Source organism: Calidris pugnax, unplaced genomic scaffold, assembly GCF_001431845.1.
Source record: "Calidris pugnax isolate Ruff unplaced genomic scaffold, ASM143184v1 scaffold14, whole genome shotgun sequence".
Classification (NCBI taxonomy): Eukaryota; Metazoa; Chordata; class Aves; order Charadriiformes; family Scolopacidae; genus Calidris; species Calidris pugnax.
Genome location: NW_015090793.1, coordinates 6,334,931 through 6,352,972, shown reverse-complemented (window position 1 = coordinate 6,352,972; position 18,042 = coordinate 6,334,931). Strand labels below are relative to the sequence as shown.

Sequence of the window (18,042 nt, the reverse complement as noted above, 5' to 3'; positions counted from 1 at the left end):
GTAATACTGTACTGCAAATTTACGCTTTCTTTCTGCAAAATGTCTTAGTACTGTATACAGTCCTAAGAAACAAAACAAATCAATTTTGACAGTTCTCCTAATAAGCTTTTAAAAGAAAATACTTCAAGCAGCTATATTTTCTCTCCTCAAATTACTGCACTCCTAGGATTCACTAAATATAAATGACTATGTAGACTAACAACAAATTTGACGCAGGAAGAGTTTGCAGCTGCTGGCTCCAAGCAGCACTTTGCACACATCTGTCAGCACAGATACCACCTGAACTTCAAGAACATAAACTCTGACTGATGCAAAGAAAAAATTCGTTAAAAAAATTGACTCTCTGACTAAATGGCTCAACTTCCATGGTCCAGCAGTCATGTAGCATATTTATTAACTAAAAAATTCCCTAGTTGGGTTTTTTTTTGGGTGTTAGAGTATATTATATGTCAAAATGATACAGTGTAACTTGACATTAAGTAGGGTTCACTCTGAGAACAGACGTCTTATTTTGTTAGCATCTTTCTGAGAAAAGGCAGACGGGTTTAACCAGCTTCTCTTAGGGTTAAAAGAGAAAAAAACTTGGTTCACCAAGAAATCATATTCCAACTTTTTTCTTTTCCTATAACTATTTGAATTTTGGTTAAGCTAAATCTTTGTCTTCACCACAGTCACACAGTTCTGATTAATAAACAAAAACATGCTTACAGACTTTGGATTACCTTTATTTCGGCATTGCTCAATGGTTTTCTTTGTAAATTCATGTACTTTCTTATATTTTTGCATAAAACTCTCTATAAATTGACTGGCTTGAGCAGGAGTAACTCCAAGGCAGTCAGCAAGACGTTCTTTACCTGGTGGTAAATAAATTATCTTCATTATGCAATGAAGCAGACCAAAAATCCACTACATACAACAGCATTGTTACATTCACAATTAGTGAAATTAGTTAACTTTACTTACCTCTATGAAAGGACAGATCTGATATATTACAATCATACTTCAACCAAGCAAATGTTTAACTTTGAGCTTGAATGTTTTACTGAATTTACTAGATTAAGAATATACTTTGTAAGAAGTATGTAATGAAGAGATTTTTAGTTACAACATATTATGCGATTGAAATATCTTTTGTTCACAGAATAACTTTGTTGCTTTAAGTAGCATCTTACTGGTTCAGTGTTGAAATCTGCAAATGTTGAGGAGCAGATAAAGAACCTGAAATCAATTTTAAACAAACACAAATGTGAATGAAGATCTGAAAAAGGATGGAGATGTGGATGGTTAAGCTGGAAGTTCTAGATTTGGTGTAGAAGTCACAGAAAAACTTAACTGCTGAAGCACTCCAATCAAGTAGCCTGATTTTAGAAAGGCCATCAGGAGTCTTAGTCCCACAGATTTCAAACCATCTTAGAATCCTCAATATCTGTAAAAATTTGGGTCCAAGTTGTGAGATAAAAGAGTTGAAAAAAGAAAAACAGAAAAAGTTTTTCAACAGAGAGAGAAATGAATAATAGCTCTCGGATAAGATATGGGTGCTCAATATATATTATGTTGGATTTAAGAGAATTTATAAGATAAGGTGGGAAAAAAATGAAGACAATTCTCCAAAGTGTGAAAATATAAACTAAGAGCTACAGTTTAAACACATTTATAAACCAAACAGTTCCAGTAAAAATAAAACATACATCAACATTAGTCATATGAGGTTTGAAAGACAGATATATTTATGTCAGCTGCACAGCAACACAAAACTAGCACTGTGTCTGCAAATAACATGAGAGGCGACGTCTCAAGGCACCCAAGGCATTGAACAGTTATTGCTACAGTAATAGTGCCAAGAAAAATTATCTAGCATTTCTGAAAGAGAGAAGATTTCAGCCACCTAAATGCCATCACTGTCAGTCTGATGTGCATTTCAGAACAATTCTGTAGCATTTTGTTATCTGTCATGCCAGGATCTGCACTGAGCTGCAGAAATACCAGTCTGGACAAGGCACTAGAAGAAGAAATTCAAAAGACATCCAGGATGACTCTTGCTGAGCTTATTATAGGTCTGTACTTTTATTTGACATCTAATTAATTTGGGGTTTCTTCCCAGGTCAGCAAATGACAAATCCATTTGCTAAAGCACATACTGTTTACAGCTAGGAGACTGCTGTGGCTTACTCAGAGAACTGTAACATCTAAGTTTGTCCACCTAAAATTTACTGATATACAGAAAAAAGTATTCCGTAAAACAGTAGGAAAATTAAGCCATGATATCAGTCAAGAAGTCTGAAAGGTTCCAGGTAAATTCAGCTCCTGGGAAGCAAAGAGAGGGGAATATACAGCCATGTAATTGTGTTAGATCTCGTTCCACAATGCAGCAGCACAGGGCCATGTGAGGCAAGGCTCAGGAGCACACTAAAGCTTCCCTGAGCACTCTGCTTGAGGTATCTGTGCCAGGGGAATTGTCAGCAACAGCCTGTGAGTCGCTGTGTTCTCTGTGTTCTCCATTCTGTAATATCATCTTCCAAAACTGAATGTATCATTAATTTCTCTGCTTTTCATTTAAACATCTTGACACGCCTCTATCAATTCAGGTCATACTGAACATTGAACATGCTGCCATTGAATGGAATTAATTACTTATCTTACAGACGTTTAAGTTGTCTTTGCTTTAGTTTTAAAAGATGATTGAGACAGAAGCAGGTGAATTTGATTGCTCCAAACCAAGCAAGAGACTATAATACCGTCATCCCTCTCAATATTTGGTGTATATATTAAAGTACCAACTCCTAGACATAATGAGATTTTTCTTCCTTTATTATACTATTTTCTGTCCTCCAGGATTATAGAAAAGACCTTGAAAACATGAACCAAGTGTAACCTAAAACTAAGCAAATAGAAAGGAAAAAAAAAAAGGATTACTACATTAAAGATTTCCATTGACACCAGTAAACATAACATAGGCAAGCTCCTCAGGAAACGCTTCTGTATTTTTCAATCCCAAAAGAAGTAAAATAAGTAAGTACTATTCAAACTCTTCAGTTGTATAAAAATGTCTCCTCAATGAAAAGTTACCCATTTTTTGAAGGGAGACAAACTGTGGGTGGAATCCAGTCCATCAATTTCAGGTATCTAATAATTTGGTTTTTTCAGCCCAGTTTCCATTTAAGCAGTTTAGTGATAGCACTCCATGTTACGTCTTAATTAGGATCTGATCACACTGCCAATGAACTGAAGCATCTTATTATCTTTCAAGTACTTCAGCTGTCCTCATTTGAGAGAGGAGGAGACAAAGCATAAACAAGTAAGTGAGATACTTAAAACAAGCACTGCTTCACTGAAATTTTTAGTGCCTGGTACACAGCAAGTGAAGGAGTGCCAATACAATCTGCTTAATCTAATCATCTGAGCTCTTTATAGCATGAATAGATAGATGTAGGATCTACGGAGGGAGGCTCTAGCCCCAGTAACTGAGGCATTTCCTTTCCACCACGGAGTGTATACAGACCTACAGGGCATTCAGCCTGTGGTGATTCAGTCTGAATAAGTCAGGTATCTGCCTGTTTCACCCAGAGTGAAGGGAACAGGTAGGAAATGTGTAGCATCTGCGTGGACCAAGGGTCAGGGGTGCTAAGGATTGCATTTTGTAAAACAATCTAGTGATGAAAACATTCAGGTTGGAAATAGGAGATTCAAATCCAGTCTCACCATAGGAAGGTCTGAATTTACATTGCAGGGAGCTAGTGCTGGGCTTTTTGATTTAGATTTTAAAGACATACATTTAAAATGCAATATAGCTTAATGTAAAAATATATATATACACTTATATGTGTATATAGAGTCTATAAATGCCCCTATACATAAAATAGATATCCTGGAGAGACAAAATTCGAGGTGTTTTTCTCCTTCTCAGTTGAATGCCCTAAACAATTAACTGAATGCCCTTGGCATTGGTTCAAAGACTATTGGTGACTCAAAGTGAGAGAGGGTTTAGAAAGCATTCTAACCCAAGAATTCAAGATGCAGTTTTAAGTTCCTCCAAGTTAAATAAAGTGTGCAATCTAGAGCTCTCGTTTCCTAAATGAGTTTTCCAAGTACTCATCTTCTGTAGAGCTTTTGGATTTTTGCAGAAGTTAGCTAATAAAGTTTAGTTAGCTATTCACTAAAACAAATTCACAGGAGCTTGTAGGCTGATAATACATATGCATCTCTCTACCCAGAAAACATAATTCTAGGCACGAAGCATAAGGAGAGTTAGACATCATTTAAGAAATGGTAGGCAGTTTTGGAAAGTATGCGGAATGTCTAGGACCTGGGTGGGACTTGGGCAGAACAGGTATCAGTGTGGATTTTTGCAGGTTTTCTGCAGCTGTGAAGAAATAGCAGCAAACATTGAGATCTAAAGTAAGGAAACACTTTCATATGGGAGTGTGACTGAGCACTGGCACAGGTTGCCCAGGGAGGTTGTGGAGTCTCCATCCTTGAAGACAGTCAAAAGCCATCTGGAGAAGGTCCTGGGCAAGTCCAGGTCCCGCTCTAGATGTCCCTGCTTGAGCAAGGGGGATGGAACTGATGACCTCCAGAGGACCCTTCCAACCTCAGCCATTCTGTGGTTCTATAAATGTGCTTTGAGACAATACTGGAGTTCTTTTAATTTCATTGCAGTTATTCTCATCTCTATCGATACACCGACAGAATGCGAAGTCCACTCAAAATAAAACTCATTTTAGATAAAGACAAATGCTTCAGTTACATCAGCAGCAAATAAATAGGAAATCAGAATAATATTTGTACATGTCAATGTGGTTGCATTAACTTGATAATTTTGATATTGGGTGGATAATCTAATAGTCCTTGATCAAAATAAAAATGTAATACTGACAAACTTTGACTTACCTTTAGAAATTCAGTCCACTTACATATAATTACATATAAACTACGAATCTACTGTAGCTGTGTTTTTTTCCTAAAAATGCATACCTGCTCCATAAACCACTGAGTAAACTATACGTTTTGCTTGTTCTCTATCAGCGTGTTTCACTTGTTCACTTGGAATCCCCTTCCTAAACAAACAAACAAACAAACAAGCAAACATCATAGATTTTCAGTTAAAACTAATTTAAGTTGCTACCCCCACAGAAAATGTATTTAAAGTCAATAGCCATTTAATAACAGCAGAAGAGTTTAAGGGTTTTTGTCTTTGGCCAGGAATGCACAACTTCTTTACAAATTTTGGTGGTGACAGTCTATAGTAAATGAAACTGTTTTAATCTTCATCTTCTCCTTTCCTGTTCAATCAAGTTCTTGGCTAGCAGAATTCCTACTACTATGTTATTAGTTCTTTAGGTTGAAGGGGATTCAATATGAGAAAAATTAAATCTTTTCAGCAATAGCATTTCTTCAAGACGCGGTGAATATAGAAACTCAAAGCATAAATCTGATCTAAAGGTTATTGCTTATTTAAACAAAGGTTATATGAGGGCTCCACTAATTGGAATATCCAACCTTTTATCAAGAATGATGACTGATAAAAGCATGTCCTGAATCTCTCCATATGTCTTACAGAGCTCCACAATAGACATGCTTCACAAAACAGCAGCACGGCTGTTTCTTACACTAGAGAGTGTAGCTAGTTTACTCCCAACAAAGCATCATCCTTCCCGGTTCCCATTCAGTCACCAGCTGATGTAAACAGTCCTACAAAAGGGCTAATGGCTTTAGCAGTTTGCAAATAAAATCCTAGGACTCTGCAATTGTCAAGTACGTGCCACCTATGCTTTCCTTATCCAAACATAGCTTCAGAAAGAATGACAATTGCCAGCACTGAAGAATATCGATCATTTGGTTTAAATGGAAGTGCATCTCGATCATCTACTCACACTCTTAAAACAAATACCTACACAAATTATATTTGGAACATAGAGATGAATTAAATCATTCTGGTAGTTGGAGGCTCTTATAATTTGCCACCCAAGTTATGCCAGGCCAAAAGTTCGTGGCTCTTGAATAAAGCAGGTTGAGATTCCCAAATGTACCTGAATTAGAGGACAAAGTGGCAATTGGAGCTAATAAGTGCAGAATTAGGAAACTAGACATCATTAAGGATTTCCTGAAGCAACTTCTGGAAGAAAGTTAGCAGGAATTTCCTGAAGTACCTGGCACTTGAGAAACATCTTGAGAAACACTTGAGAAAGCACCTATCCAGAATCAGGAGGAAAAATTGAATCTGGTAAGACAGTAGATCTTACCTGAGGACCTTTCTGAGATGAAGAAACAAGACTGAAGAATGCTCAAACTAGGGAAACACTGCAAGATGTAATACTGCTTTGTTGATACAGCATTTATTTGAACTAGAGGCCTGGAGAAAGCAAGAGATAGGAGTACAGCAATAGAGTTTACTTGAAGATTTATTCAAGTCTGAGGCTAGAGACAACTGAGAGCCAAGGGGTCAGCAAAGGGTGAGTATGTTAGCTGCTCATTTCTCTGAAAAAGGAGGACTATAATAAAAAAAACACAGTGGGTAAGAAGTCATGGAAATCTGTAGAGAAACATACACACTTATCAGATCACAATAGTGAGGAAGACACAAGATAAGAGTCTTGCTGCGCAGGACTGGTGGTTCTACAGATGATACGGCAAAAGAAGACACTAGAACGAACTTGATTATGTGCACAGCAAGACCCACTGCTAGGATTTTAAGGATGATTTTGCATCATCCAAGCCTTCAACTTGAAAGGGTTGACTGGGAAAAACATAAATAGATGTATTGCTGTAATCACAATAGGCAGTGTCATGAGGAGGATCCTATGTTTCCATTGAAAGCAATCACAATAAAACCTTGCCTAACACAGTTATCAGTGCAGATGTACATGCATCATGTGATCATGGCAACCACAGCAGTCACTTAACATTTCCTGATCTTTGGTTAGTCATGAAATACATGAGAAGCTATTAAAATTTCAAAGCTTAATGTCAAATATTTCTTTTACTCTAATGCTAAAAACAAAACGGTCAGTCAACACCTCCTAGTGTGTCAGAGTGGGAAACATTAGCTCTTGGCACTCATTACATCTAGCACTCTGTATATCTGTAAATTTATGTAGCACATTCAAGAATCCAGAATAAAAAAAGTATGAAATTGCCATATAAATTACAAGTGCTTGAACAAACAGAAGTCATTTATCAAAAATATTCCTTTTTTTTTCTAATAATGAAAATGTTTTTTTCTTTTGTATTGACAATGATTGGTTTCTATCTAGGATGCTTGATCCCTTCTGTAATACAGACTGGCATTCCTGCAGTCTGAAGTGAAGACTATTTATTCCTTTGAATAACAAAAGGGAGACGGAGGGGGGCAATTTCTCAGAAATGCAGCAGCCACATTAGAAATCCCCAGTGGGCTTTCTTCTTGAGCCTGTTTCCTCTACAAACAAATTTGTATTTGTGATAATTAATTTTGTTTAGTGGGTACTGTGAGAACATATTTAAAGTTAAAACTTTTATTTTGGCTTTGGACTCATCATGGAATATCACAATATTGAAAATTGATATTGATATTGTTATTCTCTTGTGTAAGAAATTTTTAAGCTACAATCTCTAAGCAAGCTACATAATACATGAAAGTACTCAGCACTGAATTGTGGTATGAAAAACAGATCTATAGTGGAGATGCATTGTTTTCAAATAAACTTGAATTTAGGAAAAAGGAAGCTAAATGGGCATAAAAAAGCCTTAGCTGCTGGACCCAGACAGTGACATGGAGGCAGACTTCAGCTCACCCAGTACTGTATGTATGTGTAGAGGAACAGGAAGAATGTTAATGCAATGTAATAGAAATTCATGCAGAAAAAAAGCTCAAAGGAAGAAAGAATTTGCTGCAGGTTTTGTTGTGGAAATTTAAGTCCTGCAGGAACTATATATGCAGTTATTAGTTCTACCATGGAACATATTTTTCCATTTTATGACATCTTTCTCATTACTCTCTCTCTCAAATACGCTATTTGTTCAAGTTTGTAATCAATATTATCATCATCTTCAAATTCCTCCTGACTTACCATCTCCAAATGTGCAATATTTCACCTCCTACATTCTTATCCTTGCCTGCATACTTGTCTCTGTCTATTTCCACATTTCCAATTTGTTTGTCCTTTACCTTTCTTTGTTTAGTACTGCTTTGCAAGTACTTCACTTTATAGTACTTTATTTGATACACATCTATTTGGTAGAATAAAGGACAGACTTCAGTGCTGGAAGATGTTACAGGTTAACAGAACTCATTATTCTTGGAAAGAGTTAGCAGAGCTAAACAATCTGGAAAGGTCTGTGAGGAGAGCAAAACAACTTACAGCTAAAAATTGTAGAAAATCTGACAAACATAGTGGGAGTAGAGATGTACAAACTCTTTGAAAAGGTGTTTCTACTAAGAACTCTGTTGTATGCCTAGAAGGTAATATATGCCTAAATCTTAGAGTGAAAAAAAATGGAGAAAAAATTTCTAGTGAAAGAGTGGAAAAGGATAAGAGCAAATTCTTAGTAAGAAACATACAGTGCAGATATAAAACTTAAAAGCAGCTATATGTAATTTTTTACTTTTTCAGAGATAGTGTCTTGAACATTTTCTATAATTTCTCCAGAATTCACTGTATGTTTTCATATATTAAATGGGGTCTAATGGACATCTCAAGGAATTTCTGCTGAATTAAGTCTTCAAAACATATGAATACCAACTTTCTTTATATCCAAAAAAAATATGGCAAACATATCTGTAATTTTCAAAAAACCTAACTATAAGCTAGAATAACACATTTAATACAGAGTATAGATCTGGATAGATTTATTTTTAATCCTGACAGGAGTATTAAAAAGAATTAATGCAAGTTTTAGTATACAAAAATGAGCACACACAGCATAAAGTACGTGAACACACACTAAAAATAATCAGAGGCCACAGGGCATAAAGTTTGAGCAATGCCAAAATAAAACTTTGAGAACAGGTAGAAATGGAAGGAAATCAGCCTTAAAAGAATGCGATAAGACATTTCAGCATTTCTGGGAAATGTTGTATGGTGACGGAAATCGTCTGTTTATGTACAGGAAGAGGCAGAACAAACTTCTCAAACACAATATCTGGCAGACATGCATTGCCTTGATCTGCATTATACTCCAGCCAAGCCAAGCTCAGTCATAACAGGCACAAAGCTCTTGGCCACACTCCTGCATCTGCCAATTAATCCAAGTCCTAGCTGTGAGCTGTTGATGTGGGAAACGAGATGGAGTGCCATTAAATTCGTTTTATACATGGTCATCAGTGTCCAATAAATGAGTGGATATATGAGTGGACATTGATTCATCTGACTGCTTTTACAGCTTTTTAAAAAATTTAATCAGTGAACTATATAAATCTCTCATTTTTAATCACTTGTTGCTATTTAATAGTAGATGAGGGTTGTATATTTTGTAAGTTTGTGCCTGAAACTTTGTGTTGGCATATGAAACTGGTACAGACAGTTTATATAATTAGTGACAACCGCAAGCTTTAGAAAAGCTTAGTTTTACAGTGGTATTGCCACTGGATATATCATTTAGGAGGTAAATTCTGAAAGCTTACTTTTTCAATTACATTTGCCTTATTATACCTAAGGCAAGCAGAATATATACCACAATGTATGTCAGCATCCTAAACATATGAAAAAGATTGGCTACACATAATCTAGTCTGCTAACTGTTAATGCAATGCGCAAGAATAAGCATTTTTTCTTGAAAGCTGCTATTCCATGGCTAATGGAAAATGCTGACAAGGCTCAGGCATAAAGTTGTCTCAGACATTTTTAAGGTAACACGTGGAAGTGATCTTGGAACAGCTTTTGCCTGGCTCATCTGTGTTACAAAATACAGAGAAGGAAGATGTTGGGAAACAAGTTTCCCTGAAGCCACCATCATATCAAAATAGATTACTACCTCACATGTCAATCAAGAGCCAGGTATGAGGTATACCAATTAACCCATCAAGATATATTTATCATACATAGTTTTAATGTACGGTTTCTCCAGTGTAAACCACATATATAACTATACATATACGCCTTCCATAACTATGTGCCATTTACACAACTCTGTTCTAAATAAAATGTAGCTAGATTGTCTTCCTCATAAAAAGGGCATAGAGACAACAGGATGAAAAATGTAATTTGTCTAGGTTGCACAGAAAAGTGGAAATAAGATGCTTTTCTAAAAAAAAAAAAAAGGAAAGAAGCATCCACAAAGACTGAAACGCAGATGAACATTTTGTCAGAAGGAAAACAGCAGGGGAAACAGCTAACAAAGATAGACCTTTCTGATGTAACTTAAGTATACATTAAGTAATTTTTTTTCTTTAATTTTTTTATCTATGTCACTTCTAAACACTTCTCAAGTTTGGTTCAGATGTTATGTTAAATGCTTGTATTTGCATGCTTATCATAACCTGGTTTGCATAAGTGAGATATAAGGTTACAGAATAACACAAAGAAACTCCTCACCCAAGGATATGCACCAATAAAGTAATCAACAAACTAGGGCATTGGGATATCTTAAGTACTACACTGGATAAGGAGGAGGAGATGTGAGGAATCTAAAAGGTAATACGCAGGGTCTGCATTTCATGCTTATTTATTCCCACCTTGGCATTGGGAAAGGAAGAGCTGTCTTTCAGTGGCCACTGCATACGCTGGAGAATCTCTGGCAGGGATGTCTCATGCAAATACAGTGGTCATGTACTTAAATATGGAGGGGAGAGAGTCACAAGCTCCCACTCAGGGAATTTAAATTTGTGTTTTATTTAGTTTAGAGGTTTTCATAAAAGCTTTTGGTTGTGTTCAACTTCTTTGAATGAAAGACTATGGCACTGTCAGCTTGATGTTCTTCCTTCACTACAGCCAGCTCAATATTGTCATCATGTCCCTTCTCCCACTTAGTATAGCACCCTACCAAACTGCATTTTAATTTGTTTTTCATCTATTTAGCACCAGTAAAAGCTTTATAACCGCTATAAAACTCTTTTGCAAGACTCCAGAAGCACTGTGGGATTTTAAGAGTCCTTCCAGTCGTTAATCATAACATAATTTATTTTGACTGAGTAACCCCTATAGTCCATTGTTCGAAGATTTTTTTCATTATTCCTCAACTTTTTTTTAAAGTGCGTACCTAACTTTCATGTATTTTACAGAAGATAAACACGTGTCTTTGCAGTTTGCTCTGTGGCCCAGAAGTCTTCTGTTCCTACATTTTAAAGTAGCAGGGAATCAGATAAAGAAATAGTAACAAGGTCATGCATAAGTTATAGCTATCATCAGTAACAATTTGTTGAAAGATTCATTTGGGAGTGAAGTGATCCATTATTTTCAGTAAGATAGTTACCTACATGTTGATGTCCCAGATATTGGATATTGAAGAGCTATATTAGATAGCATTTATTTTCAGTGCTCTTAACAAAACAAAAGGTCACTTAGAGATTTTTCTTTAAAGATGCACAATCCTGGACATGTGTCAGAGCAGAAAGTCCCTGACATAGTGAAGGTGCTTGAAAGAGCACATCCTGCTCTGCAATCATCTGCACCTTTTCTCTCTTCCACTCCAACAGGAACAAAAAAAAGGGCTTTCCCCTCATATCCTCAGTCTCTCTTATACAGTGAATTACATGGACAAGTGATATTTATTTCTGAGTTATGTGATTGCTGAAGGTATGAATTAACTAGAGGACATTCTTATTCTAGGATCTTCGGGTCTATGAGCATATAAAAGGAAGTCAGGGTAACTAACTCCCAGCTTCAGGTGCCAGTGTGAACAGCAACAGCGCGAACATCACTGAAAGAACAAATAAATGTAAACAGATTAAGGGGTCTATACAAATTGGGATGGCATAAAATTTGCCAGAAGCCATCTGTATAAAAGAATAATGTCAAATGCAAATGAATGCTCTTGGAGATCTTCACTTATCACATCTACTTTTTAATCTTTTCTGTAAGAGGCTTCAAATATCTAAGAAGGAACACAGTCCATTTTGGGAGATGATACAGGTAGTTGTAGAGGAATATCAAAATTACCCATCTTGAACTTGTTAGAAGTCTCATAACCTTATAAAGAAATAGATGCACCATCAGAGCAGCCTTTAGACAAATACCAGTGAAGTAGGAGGAAACAGAGATCTTAATATATTATCCAAAGGTGATGTAACTCCCATCTCAGATATTACACAGAACAAAAACATGGAGCTATAACACTGTTAAAATAATGTACAGTTTGCTCAGGAAAAACAAGCAGGGGAAGAAGGGAGATGTCACACTACATTAAGCTGCATCTACATTGTTCAGAAAAAAGTAAGTAGCAGACTTTGAAATATCTTGGTAGGGCCATCAAAACAGGAAGAAATCAGTCATGCTATATATGAGGGTCTTGAACAAATGGGTTCTGCAAAGAGGTTATAGAATGGTTAGAGTTGGAAGAAACCTTAAAAATCATTGAGTTCCAACCCCCCTGCCATGGGCAGGGACACCTCCCACTAGACCAGATTGCTCAAAGCCCCATCCAGCCTGGCCTTGAACACTACCACGGATATCCCATCTCTTTCAATTTTCACTAAAATCACTTCTTCCAGCTTAAATTTCTACTATGCTATGATCACAGTGATTTAAAGGCAAAAGTATTCTTGATTTCATCAAGATTTAGTTTTACACTAAAGGTCAAGCTAATTGAGTTAAATGAAACAAACAGAACAATTTTATTAAGCTCTGGAGTGTGCTCATAAAATGTAGCATTTTATCTAAGTCACTCTAGAAGGAGATGACTATTTGGAGACAGCTCTCTATGAAATTAGCCACGCCAAATGTTATCAGACACCACAAAACAACTGAGGACTGTCCAGCCTCCTCAGGGTTTGCTTTTTCACTAGTTTGTGTGCTAGTTGTGGCAGTGACAATTCTAAAACTTTATTTTTCATTTGTTCTAGAATCCTAAGAAAGCATTTAATGTGCAATAATAATAAGCTTCCAAAGTGAGATAAAATTAAGCTGTCTGGTTAAACTTGTAGTTAACAACCGCATTTATTTAAAGCTATTGTTTTGGCTCTTCTAAAAACAAAAGCCATTATGCTTCCTGAAGACTTTATTCCCTCTGCCTTATTATCTGCTAGTCTAAACAAATGTCACAGCTGCACTTCTCCAAGGGACTGTAAACTACAAGGTGAAATTTCCACAAGCTGCCATACAGACAATCTGTCAGAGTGCAAAGCAAGACAAGTGTTAGATTTCTTTAATACCAACTATTGCAAGTGAGCCTTCAAAACAGACAGAAATTGCTTTGCTGCAAAAGTAAAACTGCTAAAATATTCCACACCAACACCCATGAGGCATTGAACTCAAGAGCTTAAGATGTTTTAAAACTCTGATTCTGAGAAGGCAAACTGAACACCCTCCCTTTACTAAATTTCAGCATTTACAGTAGTTTGTTTTGGGTTTTTCTTTTGGAGGGGGGAGTGCAAATGGGAGACAGGGGAGTAGAAAGGAGTAGGTGGAGAAAGCGATAGTTAAACCACTGCATGAATGCTCTTTGAAAAGATATACTGCAATAATTAAACATCACAAGCAAAAATCTAGATCCTATATCTCAACGGAAAAGTTCAAATATATATATATGTATATTGAAACCCTCATTTTGGAGGCAGAGCTACTTCACAAAGGTATTCCAAAGGCAAAACAAGAAGCCTTACAGCTATCACGTATATTATATTTGCAAATGCCACAATTTTCAAGTGTTTCCTGTCAGGATCTTTTGAGGAGTACCCCTTAGTACAATTCTTTTATTTTGCAAAAATGTAACAGTTACTACAATCATTCATTAAGAAACAGACATATTTCACAAGTGATATTCATTGAGAGAAAGATGAAAATCTCAGTCTAGAATTAGTGCTTTTTGCCTAATGCAAACAAGCCTGATTTAAACAATTATGCTTCTTCAGAACAATGATTTAATCTGTTATCTTTACAGAAATTTAAATAAAAGTAACGAACTTTACTGTTAATGACATACCAGGCTAAATACTCCTAGGCTGAAACCAGAGACACAATCTGAGGACACAATTACAGTTGATTTCACGATGTTTTCAAGCAGATATAAAACACTGTCTAATTCCAATGTGAGTATAATAATAGGACAGAAAAGAGAAACAGGAATGCAATATATAGATATCTTAGAGCTTGTCTTCCAAGCTATTTCACAGCAAACTCTTCTCCAACACAGCAGAGAGGAACAAAATTAGGTAGCACCCTGACACAATTTCCCCCCTCCAGACTGTAGTAATTGTGAAGCTATCCCCTACACACTACACAGCTTGAGAAATAAACCCTTCCACAGAGTCTAAAGAATAATAGAGACTATTACTTTTCTGCAAGCTGTTTTATTTGTGGAAAAACAAATGCAACCTCAGGATATGTCAAGTGAGCTATTTCCAATGACAGGACAACACTATTATTCCTGTACAATACACTGGGGAGATTTTATCTGGAGTAGTTAAAATAATTTGGTGACCATGTTCAAGAAACATGAATTTGGTGGTAGTAAAATACCAGAATATTGAATAGAGGAAGAAAAATCAAGCATGTGAAAGTCAACACTGACTATGTCACTATTAATAAGTTAAACCAGCCCATAAATATTCTGCATCATTGGGGCTATCTGGAAATCAGCACTACATATCCATACTTTAAAACTCCCTTATCATTAAAACATAGTGCTGTATCCAGCAGCCTGCTGGAAATAATCCCTCGTGCATGCTAATTCAGGAACTGTCCCCAGGAACTGTTTGATCAGGAGCCGCAACCATGACAGGGATCAATTTACCAACCCAAATTCTGAGTGTCAGCAACCAGGAACATCCCTGGCACTAAATTAATTAGAATAAAGGTAGCCGCTCAAGTCATTCTTTCCTTGTTTCATCACTCTGCTAGCCCAGATTCACGACTGTTCCAAAATCAAGTTACATTTCTGGACCATGATGCAAGTATTCCTGAAGCTGTGCTCTGATGCAGTTTTCAGAGCTACCTAAAAAAGCTAGCTTTGGTAACTAAAGCATTTTAGTGAAACAATCGGTGTCACGGAGGCTCAACTTCCTTGCCAAGAAGAAATACAAATTGACATATGTGGAATTCCATGTAGTCATAACTAGCTGTTCCTAATACTAATTCATTAAGGTATTTTGATGACAAATACCCTAAGAAAGCTTGTCTTGTTTCCTTAAAGAATAAGGGCTGAGAACACAGCTGATTGCCTTCCTGAAGTATTTATACAAAGCAAACACTGGGGGGCAAGGATAGCTAATAAAGCTAAAAGGCAACATTGGCAAGAATAATTTGGGTATATAAACTGTAGGAATAAATATAAGGTAGAAAGTAAAAGGAGTTTTCTAGCCAGAGGAGGAATGGGGAATTCAAGAGCTCTTCAATAGCACACGGTTACAACTCGTTTTAAGTCGAGACCCTACCAATCTATAAAAGGGAGTTTATGACATAGTCACCTGAAACTATTTTATGACCAAAAAGGTCTTTCTAGTCCCCTACTGCTGTGTCAGACCAGGCATACTCTCTTAGGAAGCATAAAGCACTGAGCAGCAGTGCGAGAGATTCTGCCTTACTTTTTCTTAGAGATTCTCTTCTGAATGCTTCTCTGTTTCTGCATAACTGCTGTCACCTTGTCAGCATCTTTTCCTACCATAAGAGACCACATTTATTCTCACAGGAATTCAAGCTCTACAAGTACCTCATAGGTTTAAAAAATTTCTCGAGAGCAATCCTAAGAAACACATAAACAAACAGAATGATGGATGAGTACTAATAATTATTCAGTTAAAAACACTGCAAAAATTGTTTCTTCAGAATCTATGTCACAAAAGAAAAATAAGCAGAAGCCTTGAACCTAATTAAAAATGTAATAGTATTACGAAACTAGGCAATCCAATGATAATGAAAGGAATCTTATGTTAAACCTTAGTGAGAATCCCAGCAGGTAGTACCGAGTTTAGGAGCTCCAGATTTACAGCAAATCAATACTGGCTGAGTTCCAGAGCCAAACTTCAGCCAAACTTTCTAAATAGAGATTCCAGCCAGGATATTCAGTTACACTTACTTAAGGGGACTGCCACATAATACACATGAAAACTTTTCTTTGCTCTCTACAAAGGTAGGATTCTAGAAGTCACCCAAAGTACTTAATGGTGAAGAGTAGGTATGCTTGTAATGTGTCTTAATACTACAAAACATAGTTTCAGGATCTCTTATGTGGAATGTCTCTTCTTCATCACAACTCCAAAAACCAAGGATTTCATTGTTTTGCAATGTATGAAGTGAATCCCTCCAGCCATTTAGGTTGGAAAAAGATCTTGAAGATTGAGTCCAACTATATGCCGACTATATGCCAAGTCCACCACTAAACCATATCCCTAGGCACCACATCTACAGGTCTTTTGAATACCTCCAGGGATGGTGACTCAACCACTTCCCTGGGCAGCCTGTTCCAATGCTTGATAACCCTTTCTGTGAACTTGAGGCTGCTTCCTCTTGTCCTATCGCCTGTTACTTGGCAGAAGAGACCAACCCCCACCTCCCTACAACCTCTTTTCAGGTAGTTGCAGAGGGCGATAAGGTCTCCCCTCAGCCTCCTTTTCTCCAGGCTGAACAACCCCAGTTCCCTCAGCTTCTCCTCATTTAACCCAAATTCATTTTAGACTTGACATTAAGCTCATAAAAAGGGGAGAAATTAATCCAAGAGACTACATGTTCTAATATCTGATTAGAAGTATATAAAAAAGCCAGCCTGGACTACCTAAAAAGTCTTTAGACAAAGATTCAGTTCTAAGAGTCCTAAGCTGGTATATCTCATTATTTAAACAATGAACAAAACTGAGAGATCTCTAACTGGGGAAAAAGAGAGCTGTGTAACCCTGTGGCTGTACCTTGTAACCATATGTCTGTTAACAGGGATGGGAGGAGAGTTGAAGCTCTTCCTGTCTCCTTGTTAGAAGTCCACCTGGATAAGCATGATTATTTCATTATTCCTTAATCACCCAGATGACATCTCTTGATTAATTGTGGCTCTTTCAAGAGCTTGTTGATAATATTTTCATAAAATTACTATAGAAGCACAAATATTCATACCTGTTTAAAAAACATTCAGCTACAGATGTGGTTTTCACTTCTAAAAAAATCTATTTACCTCATTCCTAATTTACCGGCCTTTGCTCTTGCTATTTAAGGGAGTTGGCAGCTTAACTCAAATCAATGTCTGCTACACTGTAAATTTATATGAAGTAGCCTAAGACAGTGTTTTGCTGAGGATGAATCTTTAACCTATTTGATACGAAGAATGTACTTGAAACAAGGTTGTATAGAAAGGTTATGGGCAAGTGTATATATATTTAGTCAGTCTACCATCAGCATTTGTGCATACTTGACCTTATCTTTTTCAAACAGATCCAGTACACTATCTTTTTGTATAGTTTAGCCCCTGAGGACTTATTTTCATTTATTTCAGGAATATCCAAAATACCTCTCTGCTTATTTCCGGTGTTCTTCAGAACTCAGCAGGATATCAACAGATAGAGCTATTGTCAGGAAGTATCCTGAATTGCCAAGTGGCTGGAAAAACAAGAGTCCCCATTTTGCCATAGTTCCTGCTGGACCAGCTGCCAGTGTAAAACAGTTTGGCTCACCTTGCCTTTATTAGATATGATCTATTCCTTGAGTCCCCTGCATGGCAGGTGCTAAAGATAATATTTCCCCGCTTCCCGAGATAGTCTGCAAAGAACAAAACAAACCTTTCTGCACTGTGGTGTTTTTATTCAAATCTGGTTAAACTTATCTTGTCCTTCTGATACAGTAATCCCAAGTAGTTTTGTGCTTCATTTCTCTCCAGGCTTTTTGGTGAGTAATTTCCGAAATCAGCATATCTGTCTCCTACCAAAATGGTTCAGAACAGATATTACCATGATCCCACATACACATCAGCTGAGGAAAGATGGACTTCTAT

The 18,042-nt window shown here is 36.7% G+C and overlaps 1 protein-coding gene across 1 annotated transcript in view; it reads right to left on the bottom strand.

Moving 5' to 3' along the window:
• POLN (polymerase (DNA directed) nu) overlaps positions 1-18,042 on the bottom strand; it is a 110,210-nt gene that overhangs the window by 30,659 nt on the left and 61,509 nt on the right. Inside the window, exons 20-21 of the mRNA XM_014936085.1 lie at positions 4,972-5,054; positions 723-854 (exon numbers count right to left, since the gene is read on the bottom strand). Of these exons, the coding sequence (XP_014791571.1) occupies positions 723-854; positions 4,972-5,054 (215 nt within the window). The remainder of the gene's footprint in view (positions 1-722; positions 855-4,971; positions 5,055-18,042) is intronic.